The 25,035-nt window shown below is 35.7% G+C and overlaps 2 protein-coding genes across 4 annotated transcripts; both read right to left on the bottom strand.

Annotated features, from left to right (window-relative positions):
* Positions 1-3,971: 3,971 nt before the first annotated feature.
* zgc:101731 (SNARE_SNAP25N and SNARE_SNAP23C domain-containing protein) lies at positions 3,972-15,641 on the bottom strand. 2 transcript variants are annotated; one of them, XM_052107589.1, is made up of 8 exons: positions 15,474-15,641; positions 10,444-10,527; positions 8,625-8,666; positions 8,047-8,095; positions 6,903-7,014; positions 5,972-6,109; positions 4,479-4,623; positions 3,972-4,374 (listed from the first exon to the last, which is right to left on the bottom strand). In XM_052107589.1, the coding sequence occupies exons 2-8, from the start codon at positions 10,513-10,515 to the stop codon at positions 4,309-4,311; spliced, it is 624 nt and encodes a 207-aa protein (XP_051963549.1). In that variant the 5' UTR covers positions 10,516-10,527; positions 15,474-15,641; the 3' UTR covers positions 3,972-4,308. The 2 variants fall into 2 exon arrangements, with proteins under 2 accessions (XP_051963549.1, XP_051963548.1); XM_052107588.1 differs by lacking the exon at positions 6,903-7,014 and adding an exon at positions 7,516-7,633.
* A 145-nt stretch (positions 15,642-15,786) lies between these two features.
* On the bottom strand, positions 15,787-22,657 carry capns1b (calpain, small subunit 1 b). Of its 2 annotated transcripts, none has more exons than XM_052107586.1 (11): positions 22,516-22,657; positions 21,916-21,997; positions 21,706-21,742; positions 21,418-21,510; positions 19,842-19,899; positions 19,623-19,687; positions 19,200-19,268; positions 17,501-17,579; positions 17,197-17,313; positions 16,516-16,574; positions 15,787-16,231 (listed from the first exon to the last, which is right to left on the bottom strand). In XM_052107586.1, exons 2-11 carry the CDS (start codon positions 21,960-21,962, stop codon positions 16,205-16,207), a joined length of 651 nt encoding a protein of 216 aa, XP_051963546.1. In that variant the 5' UTR covers positions 21,963-21,997; positions 22,516-22,657; the 3' UTR covers positions 15,787-16,204. The 2 variants fall into 2 exon arrangements, with proteins under 2 accessions (XP_051963546.1, XP_051963547.1); XM_052107587.1 differs by having other exon boundaries at positions 21,916-21,972; positions 22,516-22,653.
* Positions 22,658-25,035: the final 2,378 nt, after the last annotated feature.

Here is a 25,035-nt window from a genome sequence, read left to right on the forward strand (position 1 = left end):
ACATTCTATAGTAATCCTGCTCTATGCCTGTGTGGAACCATTCCTAACTATACAACCAACATTGTGTCACGTCCAATCATTTTACTGTTTACCAGACAATTAAATACATGTAATATTAAGCGTCTTTTGCACACATACAAGTGGGGGGGAGAAACGCGTACAAATTTGTACGCATTTTGTCCTCCATTAAAGGCTGGGTTGGTGAATGGGGTAACATTCAAGGTTGTATAGCCTAAAAATAGACCATGTTAACCAAAAAGGCGTTTTGCTAGTAGCTGTACTAAATATGTTTGTGTTACAGTAATAATAACATAATATTAAAGAGAATGTGCAAGTATAACAACAAAATGTGTGAGCGAGGTGTTTTTCAGCAAACGGGCCCATTCTTCATAGGCCTGAAATAACAAACGCTTAATTTTATAGGCCTTCATACAACTACTGCGACTAGAAAATAAATAATGGCATGTGCAGCATCTTTTTGTCCTTTATCTGTGCATCTAATGTATCTCAATTAAAGTCAGTTACCTTGAGTGTGATATTGAATATCTTAGGAAGAAGAATGGACGGTTTCTAAATAAAAACATGTGATTAATGAACTGTAAAATCCTGTCATACAGTTCACTGATAAAGTGGCCATGCACTTACTCTCCACCATTTTGAGATTCTCTCTCAAAGACAGGGAGTGGCATTGCAATTTAAACTTTAACCTGTAGGTGGGTGTAGTGAGTATCTTCAAATGTGCCTTCATGAGTCTGAAAAAATCCAAATCTAGCAGTTACGGATAGGGGACATAATTTACTACCCTCGTGTTGTTCCAAATGACTAGGTACTTACAGCTCCCGTCACCATTCTCTATTCACTATTATGGGGGGGAATGCAGTGAATGGTGATTAAAGCTAGTGCCTGAGTTATATGGGTTTGAAGGTGAAAAAAAAATGACAATTTAAATTTTTTTGTGAACTAATCCTGCAATCTTTTAAGCATGTCTGATTAAAACTCAAGGATGTGTATCACAAGGAAATACAGAACAATACCCCAAAATACTGTTGGAAAATATTTAGAATATCTTGACATTAATTTAATTATATATATATATATATATATATATATATATATATATATATATATATATATATATATATATATATATACACACACACACACACTGGTGGCCAAATGTACAATAATGTACAGATTTTGCTCTTATGGAAAGAAATTGGTACTTTTATTCACCAAAGTGGCATTCAACTGATCACAATGTGTACTCAGAACATTAATAATGTTTGGAACAAATGTTCAGTACTTCTTAAACTACTTCAAAGAGTTCTCATTAAAAAAAATCCTCCATATGCAGCAATGACAGCTTTGCAGATCCTTGATATTCTAGCTGTCAGTTGGTTCAGATATTCAGGTGACATTTCACCCCACACATCCTGTAGCACTTGCCATAGATGTGGCTGTCTTGTCGGGCACTTTACAGTCTAGCTGATCCAACAAAATCTCAATGGGGTTAAGATCCATAACACTCTTTTCCAATTATCTGTTGTCCAATGTCTGTGTTTCTTTGCCCACTCAAACATTTCTTTTTGTTTTTCTGTTTCAAACGTGGCTTTTTCTTTGCAATTCTTCCCATAAGGCCTGCACTCCTGAGTCATCTCTTTACTGTTGTACATGAAACTGGTGTTGAGCGGGTAGAATTCAATGGAGCTCTCAGCTGAGGACATGTGAGCTGTCTATTTCTCAAACTAGAGACTCTGAAGTTCTTATCCTCTTGTTTAGTTGTACATCTGGCCTTCCACATTTCTTTCTGTCCTTTTTAGAGCCAGTTGTACTTTGTCTTTGAAAACTGTAGTGAACACCTTTGTATGGAACCTTCAGTTTTTTGGCAATTTTAAGCATTGTATAGCCTTTACTCCTCAAAACAATGTTTGACTGATAAGTTGCCATTTTTGACCTAATATTGACCTAAAGACATGCCAGTCTATTGCATACTGTGGTAACTCAAACACAAAGACAATGTTAAGCTTCATTTAAAAAACAAATAGCTTTCAACTGTGTTTGATATAATGGCAAGTGATTTCCTTATACCAAATTATTAATTTAGCATGATTACTGGTAAGGTGTTGGAGTGATGTCTGCTGGAAGTGGGGCCTATCTAGATTTGATCAAAAAAGACTTTTCAAATGGTGATGGTGCTGTTTTTTACATCAGTAATATCCTGACTATATTTTATGATCAGTTGAATGTCACTTTGGTGAATTAAAGTAACAATTTCCTTCCGAAACAGCAAAATCTGTACATTATTCCAAAATATTGGCCGCCAGTGTGTGTATATATACACACACACACACAGTGCATCCGGAAAGTATTCACAGCGCTTCACTTTTTCCACATTTTGTTATGTTACAGCCTTATTACAAAATTGATTAAATTCATTATTTTCCTAAATTCTACAAACAATACCCCGTAATGACAACCTGAAAGAAGTTTGTTTGAAATCTTTGCAAATTTATAAAAAATAAGTATTCACAGCCTTAGCTCAATACTTTGTTGAAGCACCTTTGGCACCAATTACAGCCTCAATTCTTTTTGTGTATGATGCTACAAGCTTGGCACACCTATTTTTGGGCAGTTTCTCACATTCTTCTTTGCAGGACCTCTCAAGCACCATCAGGTTGGATGATGAGCGTCGGTGCACAGCCATTTTCAGATCTCTCCAGAGATGTTAAATCGGGTTAAAGTCTGGTCTCTGCCTGGGCCACTCAAGGACATTCACAGAGTAGTCCTGTAGCCACTCCTTTGTTATCTTGGCTGTGTGCTTAGGGTCGTTGTCCTGTTGGAAGATGAACCATTGCTCCAGTCTGAGGTCCAGAGCACTCTGGAGCAGGTTTTCATCAAGGATGTCTCTGTATATTGCTGCATTCATCTTTCCCTCGATACTGACTAGTCTCCCAGTTCCTGCCGCTGAAAAACATCCCCACAGCATAATGCTGCCACCACCATGCTTCACTGTAGGGATGGTATTGGCCTGTTGATGAGCAGTGCCTGGTTTCTCCAGACATGACGCTTGCCATTCAGGCCAAAGAGTTCAATCTTTGTTTCATCAGACCAGAGAATTTTGTTTCCCATGGTCTGAGAGTCCTTCAGGTGCCTTTTGGCAAACTCCAGGTGGGCTGTCATGTGCCTTTTACTGAGGAGTGGCTTCCGTCTGGCCACTCTACCATACAGGCCTGATTGGTGGAGTGCTGCAGAGATGGTTGTTCTTCTGGAAGGTTCTCCTTTCTCCACAGAGAAATGCTGGAGCTCTGTCAGAGTGACCATCTGGTTCTTGGTCACCTCCCTGACTTAGGCCCTTCTCCCCCGATCACTCAGTTTGGCCAGGCGGCCAGCTCTAGGAAGAGTCCTGGTGGTTCCAAACTTCTTCCATTTACGGCTGATGGAGGCCACATCATAGACAGTTGTGTGTCTTTCCAAATCATGTCCAATCAACTGAATTTACCACAAGTGGACTCCAATCAAGTTGTAGAAACATCTCAAGGATGATAAGTGGAAACAGGATGCACCTGAGCTCAATTTTGAGTGTCATGGCAAAGGCTGTGAATACTTAAGTACATGTGATTTTTTTTAAATTTTTAATAAATTTGCAAAGATTTCAAACAAACTTCTTTCATGTTGTCAAAATTTGTAGAATTTTGAGGAAAATAATGAATTTAATCAATTTTGGAATAAGGCTGTAACATAACAAATGTGGAAAAAGTGAAGCGCTGTGAATATTTTCCAGATGCACTGTATATATATATATATATATATATATATATATATATATATATATATATATATATATATATATATCACTGTATTTGAAGAACATAAGCACCCTTTTATTTACTTTAAAAATTAATTTATTCATAAAAAAATACACAAAGCAAACAAAAAAAATTACAATGATCAATATAAGACACCGTTTTGTCAGTTAGAGTGATAGTAAGTTAGTAGTTATAACTCATGTTCTACAGGTCTGGTAAAAAGAACAAGATAGCAGTCTAACATTGCTTTTTATACAATATGCTTTATACAGCACAAGATAATGCAGACTAGTGACTGTATATTACTATTCATTCCATTTTTATTGAGCTATGCTCTCAGAACATACATTAATAACATAGTCATATCAATAGGCAGAAATACAAGTTCCATAAATAATTATATAAAGGGACATATGGCTTAATAATTTGTATCATGTTGTGTGAACATTTTCCTACAGAAAACTGTAAACGTGTTTAACAAATCATAGACTCTCCCATGTTTTTATCTTGCTATTAACTTTGTGGCCCTCTGATTGGCCTCACTGATGCGGGACTCATTGACTATGGCCTGCAAAAAATAAAGAAAGATAACAAAGGACCATTGAAATAAATTGGCTTGGTAAAACATACCTTTTTGTTCAGCAAACAAATGATTCCATTCCAAACACTGACCTTGCTCTGTATGCGTTCAATCTGGACATTCTGAGTGTCGATTTCATTGCCCATGTCAAGTGCCATGCTTCTGAGGTTGCCAAGGATACTGCCTACCTGGGCCAAGTTTTCCTCCATTTCATCCTCCCTTGCATCGTTGGTCACTCTGTTACACAGAAATGCACACAAAAGCTAAGAAACACTCTCAAATGACTGTTGAACACAGGTAAATAATACTGCTGGAATATGGCAACCATTTGCATTAACATTAATTATGAAGAATCCTTTAGAGGGTGTTCCAATCTCAGTCTATTTTTTTTTTATTGAATCAGATTCTGTCAACATACAACAAAAAGGCAAATTATTAAAAAAAAAAAAAAAAATTCTTTACACTCTGATAACACAGTATACCAACTTGTACATAAGCACAGAAATTATAACACAAAAGGTAAAGAATAACAATAACATAAAAACAGGAGGTGTTCCTTTATACAAATTCATATTTATTTGAAATACACATTTTTTAGTCTTGGGGACTTTTTATCCTTTTTTATGCATCAAAATACAGGGACAGCTCCATTAAGAAAACATGTAGTTGAGGTGGTGTTATTAATCTATATTTATATATAAACAAATTTTAACAAAAGAATAAGATTATTCGAAACAAAATATTTTTTTCCCTTAATTATTATACCAAATTTGAAAATATCCCAAGAAATAAAAGGTACAACAAATATTTTTATTTTATCCATTGACATTCCAAAAGGTCTGCACCAAATTTCAATGAAAAAAAAAAAACACGTTCAACTTTTTCTACATCAGTTACACATTACATACAGTATATTTGAATTAACTATGTTAGGAGCAATAGGAAACAAAGGTATTTACTCCTAAATTCACATGCTGATTTTCTGTTTGTAGTGCTGAAGGCTCCTGCATAGGTCCTAGAAAACATTCTTGTACAAGACATTTTCTTAAAAATTTGTTAGTAAAATTTTTGTCTATAAAATTGTATATATTTACCATGGGATCATGTATTTTGGGCATTGCCACTGAATATTTATTGCCACTTTTATTAACCAATCAATTAATATTTTTAATAATTTTACTATAAACCTTGGGGTAACCATTTATATTATTTTACTACAAAAATGACTGTGAATCAACATGTTATCATATTTATCCATAACATGTAACACTTACTATATTCTTATGCCCCCAATCATCTATAAATAATTATTTTCTATTTGTTAATACAAGTCTATTATTCCAAATCGAAATTTCAGGTGGACTGAAATTATGTTTGAAAATGTATTTCCAATTTTATAGGACCTGTTGTTTAAAATCTCATTCTAATTCTTACTCTAGGTGTTAAATAACTTAAACATATTGCAACCTGTTAAGGAGATTAATGATATCTGAGGGATTGATTTGAAATGGTTGATGACTTCTCTATTTAAAATGTGAGGTTATAGTGTGCTGTATGCTGCATAAAAAGCCAAAAGATTTGGCACCTTCTGATATATCCACCACTCATGGTCATCTTCTCTCTCTCATCCACCACTCGGGAAGAGGGCTGGCTAGATATCACCTCATCCTGATTATTACCCCATACCTTCTTATAAGCCCCACTTGCTTCAAAGTCTTTTAGCCTGTGAGAAAGTCAAAGTTCACAAGATCAGTCATATCTGTTGACTGTTTGTTTGGTTGATTGGTTGAATGGGATTCAACACTGAACCCTGAAAATACAACAATTTTGTGGTGCGTTGTTGGTGTTTTGAATGAACCACACAAGAATCACAGTACTTGTGATTTGGTTAGATTATAGTTTCAAAATTGATGCACATGATTGTTGACATTTATAATTTTTCAGAGGTCTGTAACTAAGTAGCAAAGAGCACTTTATTGGGAACACTATGGTCCTAATAAAGTGCCCAACATGTTCTTCTGTTGTAGCCCATCTGCCTCAAGGTTCGACATGTTGTGCATTCTGATTCTGAGACGCTATTCTGCTCACTACAATTGTACAGAAGGGTTATCTGAGTTACCATAGCTTTCTGTCAGCTCGAACTAGTCTGGCCAGTCTCCATTGACTTCCACAGAACTTCTGCTCACTAGATTTTTTTTTTTTTTTTGGCACCAACCGTAGTAAATTCTAGAGATGTTTTCCACATTCTGATGGCTGATGTGAACAATATCTGAAGCTCCTGACCCGTATCTACGTGATTTTACACATGAATAAGTAGGTGTACAGCCATTCCTAATAAAGTGCTCAATGAGTGTATGTTTAAACAATTCATAAAATTCAATCAATTTACTGTGATTTCTTGAGTTTTTTGACACAAGCAGTCATTCAGCGCAAAACAATAAGAAAAATGACTGAGGCATGCAAAGTTTTCATGCAAGCACACCTACATGCCCCTAAAAGCTACTCCAAACACATACTTATCACAGGAGCACAAACCGCAGCATTTGCCCAGGTCTGAAAGGTTTTTCTCAGCTTCTCTCATGTCCTGGTTGATCTGGTCCAGGCCTTCATCAGTCCGCTCCAGCTGCTCTGGATGATGGAGGGTGCGATCACAGAGTATGGCAGTTTCAGGGATTAAAGGGGACAAGATAAAAACACAACCACAGTTTCTCAGCAAGAAGCGCCACAAACCCACAAGCAAATATACATCACAGTAGCAACAGTAGCTCTAGCTCAAAATGACAGAAACAAAACAGACACATGTAAACTAAAAATGGCTGAATGACAAAGGAATATTTTTGTGTGAGCATGGGTTGCAACTTTGTACAGCTTAATTTCAAATGTATTATTTCTATTCATGATGTAATGCATGTAGTTATAGCAAACTTCTGCTCACAAAATAGGCCTTGAACACACACACACACACACACACACACACACACACACATAAAAAGACAAATATGAATCTAAATCAAAGCTGGATAGGCTTTCCAATGGGCGGAGACATGGACAGAGAGGTGACATTACTGATAGTGGGATAACTGACTGCCAAAGCCCAGCCATGGCTCAGGTGTCTGGGAGGAGACCTACTTTGAACATGGCCAGATGCAGAGACAGCAGCACCTGGCCATTTCAGTGAGATTTTTCTCAGCCTCCTTCATGTCCTTGTTGATCTGATCCAAGCCCTCATCAATGCGGTCCAGTTGTTCTGCCCATGCAGGGGAGATAGGCGCGGGAGTGGGAGGCAGCAGGGAGGGGAATTGAAAGGGGAAGATATATGCGAGCATGCACACATGAACACATACAAGGTACGCATTTCCATATGTACAAAATCATATATAACTAAACTTGTATATATGTTGTACTGAAAAGACAAATATTAGAGGATGAAGAAGACACGGGCTCTACACCCACACAGCTCTTTGGCATCTTTGTGCACAACTGTGCATATTCACAGCATGATTAGCTCAGAGATAATTGCTACCTGTCTAACAGATGCAACTGTGAATCCACTGGTTGAACAACTAATGGTGCATTTACAATTTCATTATTTAGCTCCAGTGCATTTTCCATTATTTCTATTGATCTGTAACACTATTGTGTATGGAGATTATTCATTACCTCCCTGCTCATCCAGCATAACAAGTGTCCTGATTCCAGCATCTTTACTCTGTTGAAGAATTAGGACAAAATTCAGTACAAGACGACATTGCAGAATCCAATGTACCTATTCTCTTTTAAACCCAAAGCCAAACCATCCTAGATTCATAAGTGAATATTACTGTATAACATATTTGAAATAGTTACAAAATGTGTGTTATATGTGCTCTTGTTGTATTATGTTTTATTTGTGTCCAAGTGCCCATTTAAGAGTACTAAACTAAAGAATAAAACCTGTTAGTTCCTCAATGGACACACAACTGCATACAATTAGCATTCCTGATAATATACTTCAGTGTCTTCAAGACATTATGAAAGAACACTGTGCTCAGAGTCAGAGGCTTAGTTCCGTATGATTGCTTGAGCAGAGCAAAGTAATTTTTCCCCTGATGACAGTACTGTGTGATACAAATTGATATGGCATAACAGCAAACAATTCATTGTTGCTGATGATTATAGGATGAGGCAAATACAATTATACAGTAAGACACAACATTCATGCAGTTATGAATATTATCTTATGAATAATGAGCTCTCACCTCTTCTAAGAGAAGCCTCATGTTTCTGGTGAGGTCTAGGGACTGTTTGTGGTAAAAGAGATGAAAACTGATTTTAAAGACAAATTCAAAGTATAATTGTTATGTATACCTTGTCCTGTCTCACTGTTGCCCTTTGTTTGTCATTTTTGAGTTCTCAGTTTTATTTCATTGTGTTTAGTTTCCTGTTTTCCCATCGTGGTTGTTTCTTTTGTGTTTATTCGTTTGTTTATTTAATAATGTAAGTTGCATTTGGATCCGCTCTCCTCGTCTGCCTTCGCTGCCTCCATTCGTTACAGAACAATCAACCGGGGCTGACGAGGAGAGCGGATCCAAATGCAACTTACTTTAATAAATAAACAAACGAATAAACACAAAAGAAACAACCACGATGGGAAAACAGGAAACTAAACACAATGAAATAAAACTGAGAACTCAAAAGTGACAAAAATGACAAACAAAGGGCAACAGTGAGACAGGACAAGGTATACATAACAATAATGTTGGTTATAAAGAGTTGAAAGCCAAAGTAAGTCATACACAAACAAACCAAAAACTTAAATCCCAATCTATATGAGAAAATTGTTAACCTAAAAATTGTGCTTCATCTAAATTCACTGGTCTTATTCATATATTATTTAATATCACTAAATCAACTTACATTTAGGTTACACCAACAAAACTCATTTTAAGAGTTAATCAGGTAGAAATAGCTCCTCATGGTAAAAATGGTGGATTACCACTTTTTACAGTGTATATCCAACAACACTGTAAACATGTTTCCATCATTAGGTTTTAAAGGGATAGTGGTAACCTGCAATTGTTACCTTAAAGGGATAGGTCACCCATTAATAAAAATGCTCTCATCATTTACTCACCCTCCTGCCATCCCAGATGTGTATGACTTTCTTTCTTCTGCTGAACACAAATTAAGATTTTTAGAAGAATATTTCAATGCAAATGAATGTTGGCCAAAACTTTGAAGTTCCAAAAAGTATATGAAGGCAGCATAAAAATAATTCATACAATTACTGGTTAAATCCATATCTTCAGAAGTGATATGATAAGTATGGGTGAGAAATTTAAGCACGGGAGTCGTGTATTACTTTCATGCTGCCTTTATATGCTTTTTGGATCTTCAATGTTCTGATATGTTCTTCTAAAGAGCTTAATTTGTGTCCTGCAGAAGAAATAAAATGATGAGAGAATTTTTTTGGGTGAACTATCCCTTTAAGAACATCTTTGTTTCCATCCATTTAACATGTCACAAGTTTTTGTCAATTCTAATTGATTTTGGTTTCAATTTGATTTTCCTGATCAGTAATTAAATTCAAAGTGGTTGGAAGAGTAATTGCAGGTTGTAACTTTGGCACCACTCTTTGATAAAACTTAAAAGGCATTAAACCTTTTAAAGTGTATTTTACATTTTTGTGTGCTGACATTTTTTACATTGTGTTTTCATTATTTAACATAGATTGGAAAATCTGACGCTGAATAATGGACACATTTATGATTTACATCACTCAGTCACAGTGGGAATCTATTTATACTGCAGGTACATATATAATGTGTTTAGCGTCATCATCTTTGCTTCTATGTACCATGGGAATAAGAGAGACCGGTAGTAACCTTAACATAACAGAGGAACAGGGAAAATGATTGATGTCATCACTGTAAGGCTGTTGATGAGTGAGACTGGGTGCAATCTCATCAAAACAGGACTCACAAATGCAGGGCACTCAATTGTCAGCTGAAGATCCAGAAGAACCAATACCTTAATCTAGAAGTTTCCTACCACTTTGGTGTTTGTTTGTGCCATTACCTCATCTGTCACCTGATTTGCCCTCCTCTGCAGCTCCTCCACTTCAGATCTCACGGTGGGGTCATCAGCCATCCTAGCTGAGTTCTGCAGCAGGGGGGAGGACAGGTTGAGGGATGCAGTTATTCTTAGAGCATGGGCTTTATAAGCTCAGCATGCCTCAGATTGACAGCAATAATTGGTCTAATACAACAGATAAGAGCACAGCACAGCTGATGTGTTGAAATTCTTTGCATAACATTGAACGCAGACAACAGACCTACTTATACAATACTGAAAACCTCATTCATTAATTGCTAGGTGCATCAAAATCAGCGTGCAGACTGGAAAATTATACATCTCTACAATACTAAACCAATCCTTGAGCACACAGTCTTTCGGAGGGGTGTTTAAGTTGTCAAAATGTCTTGCGCACCTTTGTTTTGTGACTAAAGTAAAACAACAGTAGGTATTCGAACCAAAGCAGTGAGACTTATTTGCTGCATAAGTTTTGTTATTTCACTAAACTTTATGATACATGACAAAGACAAGTAATTTGGAATGTTAAAATGTACCAAAACCAACGATGCATATCTTGGTTATATATGAAGACTACAAGAAATGTGGAGTACAGCCATTTGATGTTAAGGATATTCATGCCAAAAGTTGACTTTTGAAAGAAAGGTGTAAAAATGTTAAACACCAACCTATTCACATTCCCCCTGAATTATCCATATTGATTTTAAGACGCTTAACGATGAATATGATTTAAAGGGCATCATCCATTCAGCATGCTCTGGACAAAACACAAACATCACACTACTCACACACACACACACACACACACACACACACACACACACACACACACACACACACACACACACACACACACACAATACAATTCTCTTCCTTGTTCCCTGAGAGGAAACAGATTTATTTCTGTCTCTGTGGGCAGCTTTAATTAGTACATTAACATATTTATAGTCTATTACTTTAAGCTGAGCATTTATATGCAAAATCAAACATCTTATATCACCAGGACACAGAATTACCACACACTCCACACACAATAACAATATTTTCTCATTTCAACTGCAGTATTGAATACATTGTAATTACACAAGATGTACCTACATTATTTGTTTTACTGTAGCAACATGCAGATGTATGGCTTGTGAGAAGCATTTCATATCATCATCATATATCAACCAATAAATCATGCATATGGGTATAGGTCAACCGATAGTGGATTTTGTCTACCCATACCGATAGCCAAGTTGGTGTTACCACCTTAATTGGTTATCAATAGTTTTTTTAATGTAATGGTTATTTTACTACAGGGAAGCGTGCGCCGTTTAACAGCAGACGGAAGTGACGTTTCAAGTGCACTTGATGTGTTGCCGCTAGCTTTAGCGCATTCGCCAACCTCAGTTCAATACTTGCATCTTAAACAAGGTACATATTCACTCAGCGTGGGGTGATGGTTAAGCATTCAGCTCAAATTTTCAACACAGCTGTTTTATCAAACCAGCAGTGCCGCCAGGTTACCCCCTTCCGATATCTACGGCAAGCTGTGTGCGCTGAGTGCACTAAGTGTCCAACATTCCACACTCTGTGTTGGCTGTTAAAAAGTGCATCATCCAGGCACTTAAACTACACTTCTTTAGGGCTGCATTTTCTTTGTAAACATACTACTCACTCTACACTACAAAATGGCGTAGAATAGTGCAAAAGTGTGTGGTTTGGGACACACCTTTTGTCATTCCAAACTATGACTGTCACAGACATAAAGGCTACAAGAATTAAAACATTTCGGCTTCAATTTTAGTGCAACCAAAATCCCAATAATAATTCGAAAAATTGAAGATTTGGAGCACAACGCAGGACCTTTTACTATAAACAGGCCCGAATACACGTTCTTATTTCGGGACTCTTATTTTGAAATGATAGAGACTATGCTCTGTTACAATGCTCTATATTAAAGTGTTTACCAAATAAAGCTTTTATAGCCTATATTTACCAGAAGGATTTTATACATCACCAGATTTTTTCACAAAAAGGTTGGAGTCACGATGTATGTGCTGCAAGGCACGTTTCTATTTAGTTTAGAACACTTGATTTATCAAATCAAAATAACAAAATATGCATTGAAGCGAGGATGAATAATATATGAATATTGTTAATAGAGATGTTCAGCCATGATGTCAATCTGTAGGCAACCCTGGAAGTCTAGTTCACCATGGGTTCCCTCTGGATTTTCCTATGGGTTTTTAACTTATAGGCCTACGTATAATAAAGGCTGTGGTAAACATTACTTGAAGATACATGAACGATTTGTTCTACAACATAAATTGCACACAGGCATACCTACTTTTTTTTTTTTTTTAAGTTAGGTAACTAAATAAGGCTTCAAAATTCACGTTTGAGGTATGACTGTGTGTAATTTATGTTGTATAACAAAACATCCACGTATCATCATGTAATTGTTTACCACTGGCCTTATTTTTCTCATAAGTTATAAAAAAAAAAAACACATTATAATAACACAGAAAAATCCCAAGGTAACCCATGTCGAATTCTCTTCCGGGTTTTTGGACTACAAGCTGAACGGCTCTATAATGAAAGATTTATGCTGCCATCACATGCTATTGGCATTATAGTAAATACAAGTTTCCCACTCTGAAGTTGCACGAGTGATCCCTCAAGTCGTAATAACAACTGGGAAACTCTGAGATAATATTGATACCAGAGTTTACGAGATGGGAGGAGTCCTAAGCTTTCAGCATGGTGGAGGAGAGTGCAGTTTCTGTAGTGAATGACAGGTTTTGTTCAATTTTCTAAGTACAGCTAATTGTTAGCGTTTGCCATTTTGTTCATATTCATTTATGTATCAGCAATGCATGTTGTACATTTTTACACCGTGAAAATCGCTTGTTTCTGACCAAAGTTCCATTATCGTCAGCAGGCTAGCACATATATGTATAATGGTGTCAAAATAAAGTTTCCTCAAAAATATGAATGAATGAACCTGGCATCCTCCATGTTTCCAGCTCTTTTCGACAACAAAGCACGTGAACACGACGTACTCGTAATTACCACTTCAGAAGTGGGAAGTAGGATAATTCCAATAGCACATAAGGCAGCATTAGATAGGCTACATCAAATCCTCTGGAGGTGTCAGAGTAAAACACTGTTTTACTGTAGATCCAAGCCATTCAAGACCCTCTAATGCTGGCCACAGAAGAACATGCTGGAATTAAAATAAAATAAAAATATCTGCAACTATAGCAGCATCGTTTTTGACACTAACCATTAGTAACAAAAAGCAAATATCTGCACTGATTAATCAGTAAAACCACTGATATATCAGTCTACCTCTAACAGGGTTGGGAGGGTTACTTTTGAAATGTATTCCATTACAGATTACAGAATACATGCTGTAAAATGTAATTTGTAATGTATTCTGTTAGATTTCTCAAGGTCGGTATCATATTCTAAATACTTTGGATTACTTCTTTTTTTTCACTTGTTTACACTATAAAAAATCTGCCAGTACATTAAGACAAAATGTTAAAAATAATTTCTATAAAAAACAAATATCTTCAATATCAGTGTTGCTTCTAAAAAAGATGTAATCTCTTCAGTAATCAAAATACTTTTTGAATGTAAATGTTTTCTGATTACCAATAAAACAGTTACTGTAGTGGAATACAGTTAATAATTTTTAGCATTTTAAATATGTGATCCAGTTACATGTATTCCCAATACATGTACTCCCCAACCCTGGTACGCAAATGATTTCTGTTATTTGTAAAAACAGATCTTATAATAATAGATACCATGTTGCTATCACCTTTAACAGATCACTAGTTAAAGTTCATACAGCGTGTGGTTCAGCACAGAGGGAGGGGTGATGTCAATTATAAAAAAAATCACCATTAAACACACTTTCAGTAACAATGTGCCTCCAGGTTAATAATTATTTCAGTGTGAAATTGAGTTTATAAACAATGTATATTTTGAAACAGTTGAACGTTCTCCAAAACATTGCCTATTTGGAAATGAAAAGAGCATCAAACCCAGAAACTTGTTGGTGAACCCCAATGAAATGGGTAGGCCTAATCCACAAATGTCTTCACAATGTTAGATTATATTCATAAAATGTATAGATTCAAGTTAGATTTATTTATTATGTAGTTAATTGTAACTTACATTTTCTTTTTTGGATTTCTGAATGACTTCATGAAAAGCCCACCATCAGTTTTACATCATTGATCATAATTAGTCTAAGATACAATATATCATATTACTGTAAGGCAAATGTCAAATGACTCCTCCTGAAAAGGAAAAGATTTATTCATCTTAGTACCTTCCCCGGGGCACATCAACACACTGTATAATTTACTGGACTAGTTTGCCCATGGGTTTTAAACCACAGGTGGACATAACATGCCCTTAATGAAGGGATTTCATCTGCATTAATGAAGGACTGCTGTCCAAACCACAAAACAGGCAGTAGACTAAAATCTGTAAAACTATACCAAGTCTCAGATTATTTATTGACATTTGATTGAAATTGTTTACACGCCCAGCAATTAGATAAATTCATATGGACATATTATTATTTTAACCGCCCAAAAATAATAGGAGCGTCATTTACTGTCCTTAAAGGAACCGTGATAACATTGTAATACCAGACTTTTATTTTTTATCAAAGTATAATCAGATTTTATGGAAATATTATGGAATCAATTTTACTCTCTTGCCTTTTTGCGCTTGAATAATGCAAGCAGCTTGACGTAAAAAATAAAATAAAAATTATATAAATTTAAAAGTTTCCCCCATTGAAACCTCTGCTATGGTGAAAAAAATTACATACAAATTTAAAGGCAAATACATAATGATGCAATGTTTCTCAAGTATACTTTTTTAATATGAAAGACTACAATAAAGCCAATTCGAAATGTTATACTTCAACATCTAGATAGGGAAATCTTAAAAAAATTATAATAAATGTTTAAAACAATGTACATCAATTCGACCACACTTACCTAGTACGAGACGGCACACGCTAAAACTGTCTCTTCCCCGGATGAACGCGCAAGGACAAATCCCGTTTTGTTCGCCTAGTCGCGCTGAACACCTGTGTTTGCGCATTGATCTTATTTCAGCATCATCTACGAGGCAGCAGTTTTCTTCATCCCAGGTAACTTCGAAGCCACGCCCACTTGTGGAGCCCTGTTCTCGTGCTAGATTTTAATTGGCTATTTAAACTGTCAGTCATTCTCTATCCATTCCCTGAAGAGGGCAGCTTCTGTTGCCCAGGGCAGCCGGTGTTTGCACACGTAATGAGTGGATATCTGCTTTTGTATGTCTTGAACAAATAATGTTTATTTGCACTTCAGCTTAATATTATACACTGCAAAGCTGTCAGTTCATTGATGTCTTCAGTGATTAATATGCAACTGGAATGTTCTTAAAAGCTATTATCTCAAACACATAATTATTTTTTGTTTGTAAACTATGAAGTTGCTGAATAAATGGGAAGATTCCACACTTGCTTTGGAATTAAATATGGCATAAACTGAACCTTTAGAGACCACAATGCAGACACTCTGTCTAACATTGCAACAAAGCTGCCACCTAGTGTAAAGGCACCGTAGGTTTATGCCATGCTAACAAACTAACATTGAAACAAACAATAAGGTAACACACACAAAAAAAGAAAAATGGCAATTAACTTCGGAATAAAATCAAGATGTTGTAGAATATTCTTCTTCATTTAGGAGTACATAGTCAGCTGCAACCACTGTGGACAGAAAACAAATGAAAGTTTACATTATAAATAAGTGGTAACCTGCAATTGTTATCTTAAGGAGCAATTTCTACTTGATCTAACCCATAAAATTAGATTTGTTGGTGTAATGTGATGTAGTGAAGTTGAATTAGACATGTTAAATACTATTTTTGACTTAAATCATAGCAGTTAATTTAGATGCTAATAATTTTTTTTCCATGTACATAAGTTAATATCAAAGAATCATGATCAAAGTAATACAATATCATTGTAGTCTTCAATTATAGTTCACATACCTCTTGAATGTCTACTTTTATGGTGCCATTTTTGTCTGTATCAAGCGTATTGAAGGCACCTGTAAATGAACATAACGCCAGTAAGGCAATTAATGCTGAATCAAATAGATAGTTCACCCAAAAATGAAAATTCTCTCATCCCAGACGTGTATGACTTTCTTTCTTCTGCAGAACACAAACAAAGATTTTTAGAAGAATAGCTCAGCTGTGTTGGTCCATACAATGCAAGTGAATGGTGGCCAGAAATTTTAAGCTCCAAAAAATCACATAAAGGTAACATAAAAGTAATCCATATGACTCCAGTGTTTAATCCATATATTCAGATGCGATATGATAGGTGTGGGTGAGAAGTAGATCAATATTTATATATATTATTTTTACAATAAATCTCAACTTTCACTTGCACTTATGTAAAAGTGAAAGTGGAGATTTCTAGTAGAAACTGACTTAAATCTAGATTTTTTTATCAATACAAAAAAATATTTGGTCCATACAAAGCCACCATTCACTTGCATTGTATGGACCAACACAGCTGAGATATTCTTCTAAAAATCTTTGTTTGTGTTCTGCAGAAGAAAGAAAGTCATATACATGTGGGATGAGAGAATTTTCATTTTTGGGTGGACTATCGCTTTAAGGCAGAAGAAAGGATGAAGACAGTAAAACAATCGCACAACTTACGACACATGGCATCTAGACGCACAAGACACCCAATGAAATTGTCAAAGTCCATGTTGCCACTTTCATTACTGTACCGTCGGACGATCAGCTGGAAAAGCTGGTCATGAAGTGGGAAGCCTGAACAAGGATGAATGGAAATTTCAAGTAAGACCCAACAAACCAAATCCTATTCCACTGACTTATAAGTGATGTAGAATGAATTATGATAGGTAAAACTACTGGCATTTGAAAAGTAAGTTTGCATCATTGCGTTACACAACTGTAACCTAATCTGTAACCATTCCTACATGACAACACCACTCACCTGCTGCTTTGAATGCTCCAGGTAGCTCGTCAGCCCCAATTAAACCAGAGCGGTCTGCATCAAAAGACTTGTAAATACCCTGTATTTAACAAAGACAGGTTGCTCAGAAACCCAATTTTTAGGACATGCAAAATAAAATCTGTTGGGTGAACCAGGAAAACTCAAAAGATATTATTGTATAAACAAAACAGAAGTGGTCTGTTTTAGAAACTCATTATGACTTGTAGCTAAGTCAAAACAATTCCACATAAACATTTGAGTCATAGTGGTTACTAAAAAAAAAATACAAATCATGCCAAACATGAATTTTTGGCTCGAGAAACAATGGATTCCTCTGAAGCCAATTCACACCTGAAGCAAAAATTCACGCGCCGACAAAGCAAGATTTTTTTTACGGTGTGTCAGTTTTTTTCTTTGCGTGGTGATGAAGTGCCCTGACCAATAAAATATGAGCTTTGTATCAAGTGTCAGGACCCGCTCCAGTTACCAAAACTAGTGCTACTGGTGGTGCTAAAGCACAGAAAGTTGTTTTGACCACCCACAATTAACGCTGAAGTAACTCGTGGAAGATATCCTGAACCAGCAGTGAGGATGTGCATTTAATTTGCATCAACTACCTTAAAAACTGAAAAAGAAAAAAAAAATAACAAATTCTCTTATGGGTTCTCTTAACATGTAAATGATATGGCGGCATTGCTGCTTGGATCTCCTTTAAAAAAAAACTCTCTGATCTTATGTGGATTGTCTCCATAATTTATTCCTTATTGCTGTATTTTTTGCTTTGCAATTAATCTTATGTGAGTTCTCTTCTATCTCTAATTTAATATATATTATGGCATCTTTGACTTTGTACTTCTTTTTTTAATAAACAACTTTACATATATTAAGGATTTTTCTTCAGTAAATATGAATAAAATTAATACTATTGCTATGAACTGCAGTGCATTCTGTATATATGTCTTTGTATCAAAGTGCCTTTGTATGCCATAAATGTTGGTTGGGATTTGTGTTTTACTGTGTGGATTATATAGACTCTTGGAGTACATGGCAATAAGATACAATCAGTATTGTTCTAATCAATAACATGATTTAACTATTAATATTTAGTTTACACTCGATTCTGTTGTAAAAGCATGAATGTGGTAACAGCAATCATTTACCTCACTTTTAACGTGAAAGGGCGTTTGTTGGTGATTTGTTTCACATTATCGATTAGACTCTGGTGTGCAAAGGCCTTTAGGCGAATTTGACAGAATCTGTGGCATAATGTTAATTTTCCACATTAAATTATTTCAACTCGTCCTTCCTTTTCTTTAAAAAAGCAAAAATTAAGGTTACAGTGAGCCACTTAAAGTGGAAGTGTATGGAGCCAATGGTTACAGGGTTATGTCGTCATGGCAACAAAGTTGTAAAATTGGATATAAATTTACACAGAAAACGTTAGTAAGCATTAAAATGCATATGGTTTAGATCTTATGGCTATACGTTTACAGATTGCCCCATTCAATTCCATTGTAAATGACTCACTTTAACCCAGATTTTTGCTCTTATTTAAAAAAAAAAAAAAAAGGAGGGACAGGTTAAAATAAATGTGTTTGGTTATCAACATTATGCCACAAATGTTTTTGATTGAGCTTAACTTGTATTGAACCTGGAATAATCCTTTAAATATTTAATACATAATACATTAGGTTTTTACCTGCCATTTCTTGATATTATTCCAAAGATACTTGAACTCATCAAAGCCTAGCTTTCCAGTGCTATCACTCTAAGAGCAGATAGTTAAGGCAAAATCAATGTATGTACACATAAACACTTAATATACTTAGTCAGGTTAGACATCATATTCAATTTACATGGACAATGATGAAGCTGTGGGGATAGACTTACAGTCTGTTCAATGACATGCACTGCATACAGGTTCTATATCAAATATAAAAATGTGTTTGTTTAGTTGCAACTCACATTTTCAGTGTTCTGACATTTCTTTTGGAAAATGTTTCATCGGCTCAATCAACACCAATTTAAACAACAGTACAACCCATTGAACAGACTGTACTTCTGTTTCTCAACGTCTTATTTTCATTTCAGCCAAAATTCAATATTATCTATTGAAGGATACATCCATTACTGCCACCATGCTTCTGCAGGACTCAATAGTGAAACCATCTGTCTTCAGATCAGCATCTGGAGGTGAGAATAAGGGAACATCTTAACAACGTGCATAAACATCATGGCTCATTCAAGCATGTTAAGGTGACTGCAAAACAGACAGAACTTTGTGAGCATACAGAGAAAATAAGCTTGAATTGCAACAAAAAAACAGGTTAAGATGACTCACGTTTGGAGATAATCTTGTTAAGAATATTCATCAGCTCATTTGGGCTAACCTCCATGTCCTATGATGACAGAAAATTAATACAAGGTGTAAAAACATTACAGCAGGCTTATGACATTTACATTTTTAAAACAATTTACTAAGACTATTAATTTTAATTTGTGAGATTAAAAATAACCTATTTATATTTCTGTTATAGTGCACTCAAATTAAGAAGGACAAATATACTAAAGTGATAGGAAATGTGTTTATTTGTTGTAAATACTAGTTTTAGATTCATAATGGTTTAGTGCAAAAAAGGACAGTATCCCTTCAGCTTCCGAGGTGAGGCCCTCCATATAATGGACCCAAAACTCCAGTAAACATAAAGCAGGCATCCACGCCTCTCTCTGACTCATCATAAACTCAACCCATCGTCCTTAACAAAACTCTCATAACTGCCAGGACACCCTGCATCACAATAGCAGGAATGTACAAAAGAGGAAGAGCCAGTCATCCTTCTTGCCTCTGGACTCAATGTAGTTTTGCCAGCTAAAACCACACCCTTTGTGGCTGTTCAGAGATCAGTAACTTTGGATGAGCCCTATAAGACTGTGTGGCAATAAACTGTGCTAAATCAGAGAAAATGCCACAAGCCTGCTGGGTGGAGCAATGCAATGGAATGTAGTTATGACTTGATGTGGAAGTTTCTATCTGGAGACTGAAGTGTCTGACTAAAGTGTTCATCAGACTAATTACACAACTTTTCCTGCCTGGTTTGTTAAACCAAACCAGTTTCAAATATCTTGATGAACTAGTGCATTGCAACATGATTTCACTGTTTCTGAGAGTTTTGGTACCGTAGAATTGGCCACATTATGCCGACAAACTGACAAGCGTCATCTCCCATCAAGCATTTTCATCGGCTCTGGAGCGTTTACTTTCTCTTGTGGGGTGATCTGAAGCCTGTTGCATCAGCAGGGTGGAAGACACTTGTTTGGATCCCATGTTAAAACAAGGAAGTCATTGTGTCTGCATAATCAGTGACGAGCGGGATTCAGATGTTGCATTTTCCCCCTTAACATAAAATTTGTATTTCTTTCATGGTTAGGTTAAAGGTGCTGTAAGCGATTTTAGCCGGGAGGGCTCTATTGTCTCTATTACAGCAACTACAGCTGAAAACAACTCATTTCACCACTCGCTTTTGGCACCCCTCCATGGACATTTGCCAATACGCTTACTACTTTGGCCACTGGAGGCAGTATTTCGAATTTCGGTAAGCACAGACCGACTTACTCTTTCCAATTTCACTATGAGATCAGTCTGTGCATTAAGAGGTGTCTTGATGATTTGAGAAGTGTTATGTGTGTTTGGGGGTTGGGTTTTTTTCCTTCTCAAAGTGAATTGCTACAGACATGAGTGTATAATAGACTGCATTCACAAGATGTTACAGAAAACTGCACCACAACTCCATCCTTATTATTTACAGCCCTGAGCATACAGTCTCATACAGACACAGTTTGATAAAATGCAAATTAAACAAACTTGAAAAGGGCAGATAAAAAGAGCAAGGTCCACAGTAAAAAGCAGGTCTACTCACATCCCCTGCAAGTTGTTTAAACACTTTGCGAAACTGCTTCTCCTCTTCAGATTCATTCTGATTTGCATATGCCAGTGGTCTTTTGGGAGGAGGCTGGGATTAGAAGACAGAGAAAGCACTGAGAGAAGTGCATTAAACTTTTTCATGCCAAAGCAAGAAATCAATGAACCACTATATCTGACTTCCAGGATTTGCTAATGTGCTTTAATGGTAAGAGGCAAAACACATTGCTCATTGCCTCAAATATCAAAATGGTGAAAATAACAAAATAACTGTAGAAAAACTTACAGGGTCTGAGGGAACAAACTGTCCAGGATCGATGTTGCTATGATGTATATATGGAAAAAGTACAAAAAGGTATAAAAACTAAGGTCCTTGGTGAATTGTCAAAACATTGTTGATGTTTTACACTCAACAATTATTGATATTTCCAGAGACAAGTAGTGAGAGTTTGTCCGTATATATATATATATATATATATATATATAGGAGGCTTACCTTACAACATCCAGGATCCCTCCAATAAGTCTTTTGGCCAAAAACATTTTGAGTACTCTAAATAAGGCACAGATGTGAAAATCTAAATAAAACAATAAAAGATCAGACCAAAGTTATAAAAAGAAAAAGTTTTTTGACTCACTAATATATGATGTTTATAACTAAATGCACTAGAGCACTACATACACATACTAATCCTACCTGTATTGTGAGAGTAGGGTCACGACAGAACTAATTTATTAAGTTTGTACAGCAGTAATATTACTGTAGGAACTATGTTAGTACCATACATTTTTAAGGGTAATGCTATGAAAGAACACAGACCATTTCCTGCATTATGATTGTCTGCTTTCAGTAAGTGATTGACATATTATCTAACTATAGATAGCAAGATATCAAAAACATTGGGTATTAGATCGCTTAGGCACTAGTTCGTATAGTACGCATATGTAGTAAGTAGCCTATGCTACCTACTTGGTTTCATTGCCATGATAAAATTTAAAGTTACATTTTGTTCAGACCGTTGTGCTTTAATTCTGACGCATTTCAGAAAGCAGGAAATTAATTTCAAATAAGACGAAATAACACATGACAACTTACTAGAACAAAGACGTTGGAGAGGTCCAGTCGAAAGCTATAGAGAAGAAAGGTTCCACTGCTCAGATAAACACAGGACAGTAAAACAAATTTGCCAAAGGCGTTCTGGTCTTCATGTATAGCGCAGCGGTCCACACCCTGTCCGCGGATGTGTGAAATCCAGGGTCCTAAATACAGTCAAGTTACACGAACAGCACTGCGATCCTGGATGTTTAGTGTACCTGGATGGATAACAAAATAATAAGTGTATTTATCATTATTCTTTAACGATTAATGACGAATCCTCTCCCAGAAGGGAAAACTATGCTGATAAAAAAGAAAATTAACTGGAAGCAGATTCTAAATCACAATTTCACAAAGAAGGTACTACAGATGAATAGGAAGTAATTGTCCTCTAAATGAAACTCACATTAAAGTACACAAGTAACAAGATTTGTATTGTGACTTTACCTACTTAAAGGTGGATAATAAAAAAATAATATTCCTAATGAAAATAATTGTGATTTTGAAACATATAACAAGTATTAAATCATTTCATTTCAGTCCTCACATGAAATGAAGACTCCAGTCATATCAGCTACCTTATAAAAGCTGTATTTTTTCCATTAAGGGGTCTCCTCAGGGGGGCAGCCATGTCGAGATCACATGACCGGCCGAATACTTTTTGCTAAATCCAAAGACTATTTACAGACATTCTTTTATATTGAGATACTTTCTTCTGCGGCTCTATCATAGGAGAGAGTATAACGTCAGCTAGCGTGTTTTAACAGTAGGTCACCGTTTAAGTAAACTCCACACATAGTTAATTCCTAAAGGATTGTTTAGTGTAAACTATATTGTAGAACAGCGGACAGGGGGTGAATTCATTAAGTGGGTCTCCTTGCCAGTGTACCGCTATGTTACGCTTTGTTTTGCTAAACTTGAAGGCTACCCCTTGGTAGAGGGGTTCTGCTGTTTAACAGGCCACTTTTATTAAAATTAATGAGAGAAACTGAAACCTGCAATGTAGAAAAGAAAGTCCTGCCTTACAGATAAGAGCCAGTCACCTTTTACAGACATCGCCTGTCAGTCATCTCGAGAAAGTGCATTAGCTTGACCAGCTTTCTAAAAAGAAGCACAAGTTATGATACCATTGTTGGCAGATTTAAAGCCTACTGCTGATTTGAAATATGTTATTTGATTTGTTCCAAAGATGGCCACAAAGTGGCCTGACTTTTCTTGAAAGGGACTTTGCTTGATCTCAGTAACTGCCCTGTTATTGGTCACTTTCACTCATAGATTTATTTAATCATGGCTGACTGACAATAGTGAATTTCTACAATGGCATTGGCAGCTAAAGATTTATTTGAATGAGACTGCATCCATGCCCCTAAGTGTCAGTGTACACTACAGGTCAAAAGTTTAGTATCACTTACTCATTCTTATTTTTCACATTTAAGGATAATAGTAAAGTCATTAAAACTATGGAAGAACAGAAATGTAACTATAGGAATTGTGTCCTATTTTAAAAATCCAAATTAAATAAAAACGGTGTTATATTTGAGCATATTGAAAGTAGCCACCCTTTGCATAGAATTTTCAGACATGTGCTCTTGACATTTTCTCAACCTTGAGGTATCACCCTGGGATACTTTTTAAATAGTTTTGAAAGAGTTCCCATCAATACTGGGCACTTATTAGCTTCTTTTCTTAATTATTCAGTCCAAGTCATCCATTTTAAAAACTTTTTTTTTTAAATAACATTTTAGTTTTGTAATGAAATAAATGAATATGTTGGTACAATTATATTTTTGTCTGCAAATGCAAAATTTTTGAATGGCAGTGTAAGTCCAAGACACAAATAACAACAAGAAAAATATTACTGAGTGCACCTTTAAACATTTAAAGAATGCAAATTCATCAGAAATATGCACACATTTGCATATAATATCAAACGTGATTTAGACCCTGCAGCAAAGATCACAACTGCTATTTATGTTTTAATATGATCAACTCAGTGGTTGGTAATTGTCAGACCCTTTTGCTACAAGGTTCTTTATTTAACTAAATATTTCATAAAACTCTGGTGTAAATGAAGATGCTTTTGCCATTTTAAATATTAAATCGGCCTATAAGGATAATAGATTTTCAAAAGCCACTGTAACCTATTTTGAAACATAAAATATCATGTTTACCACAAACAAAATATCACTTTAAAGGTGGAATAAGTAACCTTAATCTTTGTGTCTTCTTGGACTTTTGTCATCTAAAATGATTTTTAGCGTCATCATGCAATTTACATTTTCTGAAGAAGCTTAGCAAATGCAATCCGAGGTAAAGAGGGTTAGATTTAAAATATTTAAAAGTTCTTAAATGTCCAAAAGCTCATTTTCTGAATGTGAACTCAGCATTGGACAAATAGTTCTTGACAGTTTATACTCTTGAAAACAGTGTAGAACATTCTGAGAATCTCAATCAAATGACTTTTTTCATCTACAGAACAAGGTAAGGCTAATTTAAGTTTGTGTAAAGAAAAGACAATTA

Source organism: Xyrauchen texanus, chromosome 36, assembly GCF_025860055.1.
Source record: "Xyrauchen texanus isolate HMW12.3.18 chromosome 36, RBS_HiC_50CHRs, whole genome shotgun sequence".
NCBI lineage: Eukaryota > Metazoa > Chordata > Actinopteri > Cypriniformes > Catostomidae > Xyrauchen > Xyrauchen texanus.

Excerpts from the sequence above, each read along its gene's own strand:
- zgc:101731 (XM_052107588.1), bottom strand. The coding sequence starts at position 10,515 with ATGGCTGATGACCCCACCGTGAGATCTGAAGTGGAGGAGCTGCAGAGG. Across the intron at positions 8,667-10,443 it reads CAAATCAGGTGACAGATGAG|TCCCTAGACCTCACCAGAAA; the intron begins GTAATGGCACAA and ends TACCACAAACAG. Across the intron at positions 7,634-8,046 it reads TATGCTGGATGAGCAGGGAG|AACAACTGGACCGCATTGAT; the intron begins GTAATGAATAAT and ends CTGCATGGGCAG.
- capns1b (XM_052107586.1), bottom strand. The coding sequence starts at position 21,962 with ATGTTTTTGGCCAAAAGACTTATTGGAGGGATCCTGGATGTTGTAAG. Across the intron at positions 17,314-17,500 it reads TGGAGCATTCAAAGCAGCAG|GCTTCCCACTTCATGACCAG; the intron begins GTGAGTGGTGTT and ends ATCCTTGTTCAG. Across the intron at positions 16,232-16,515 it reads TAAAAGTAGACATTCAAGAG|TGGTTGCAGCTGACTATGTA; the intron begins GTATGTGAACTA and ends TTCTGTCCACAG.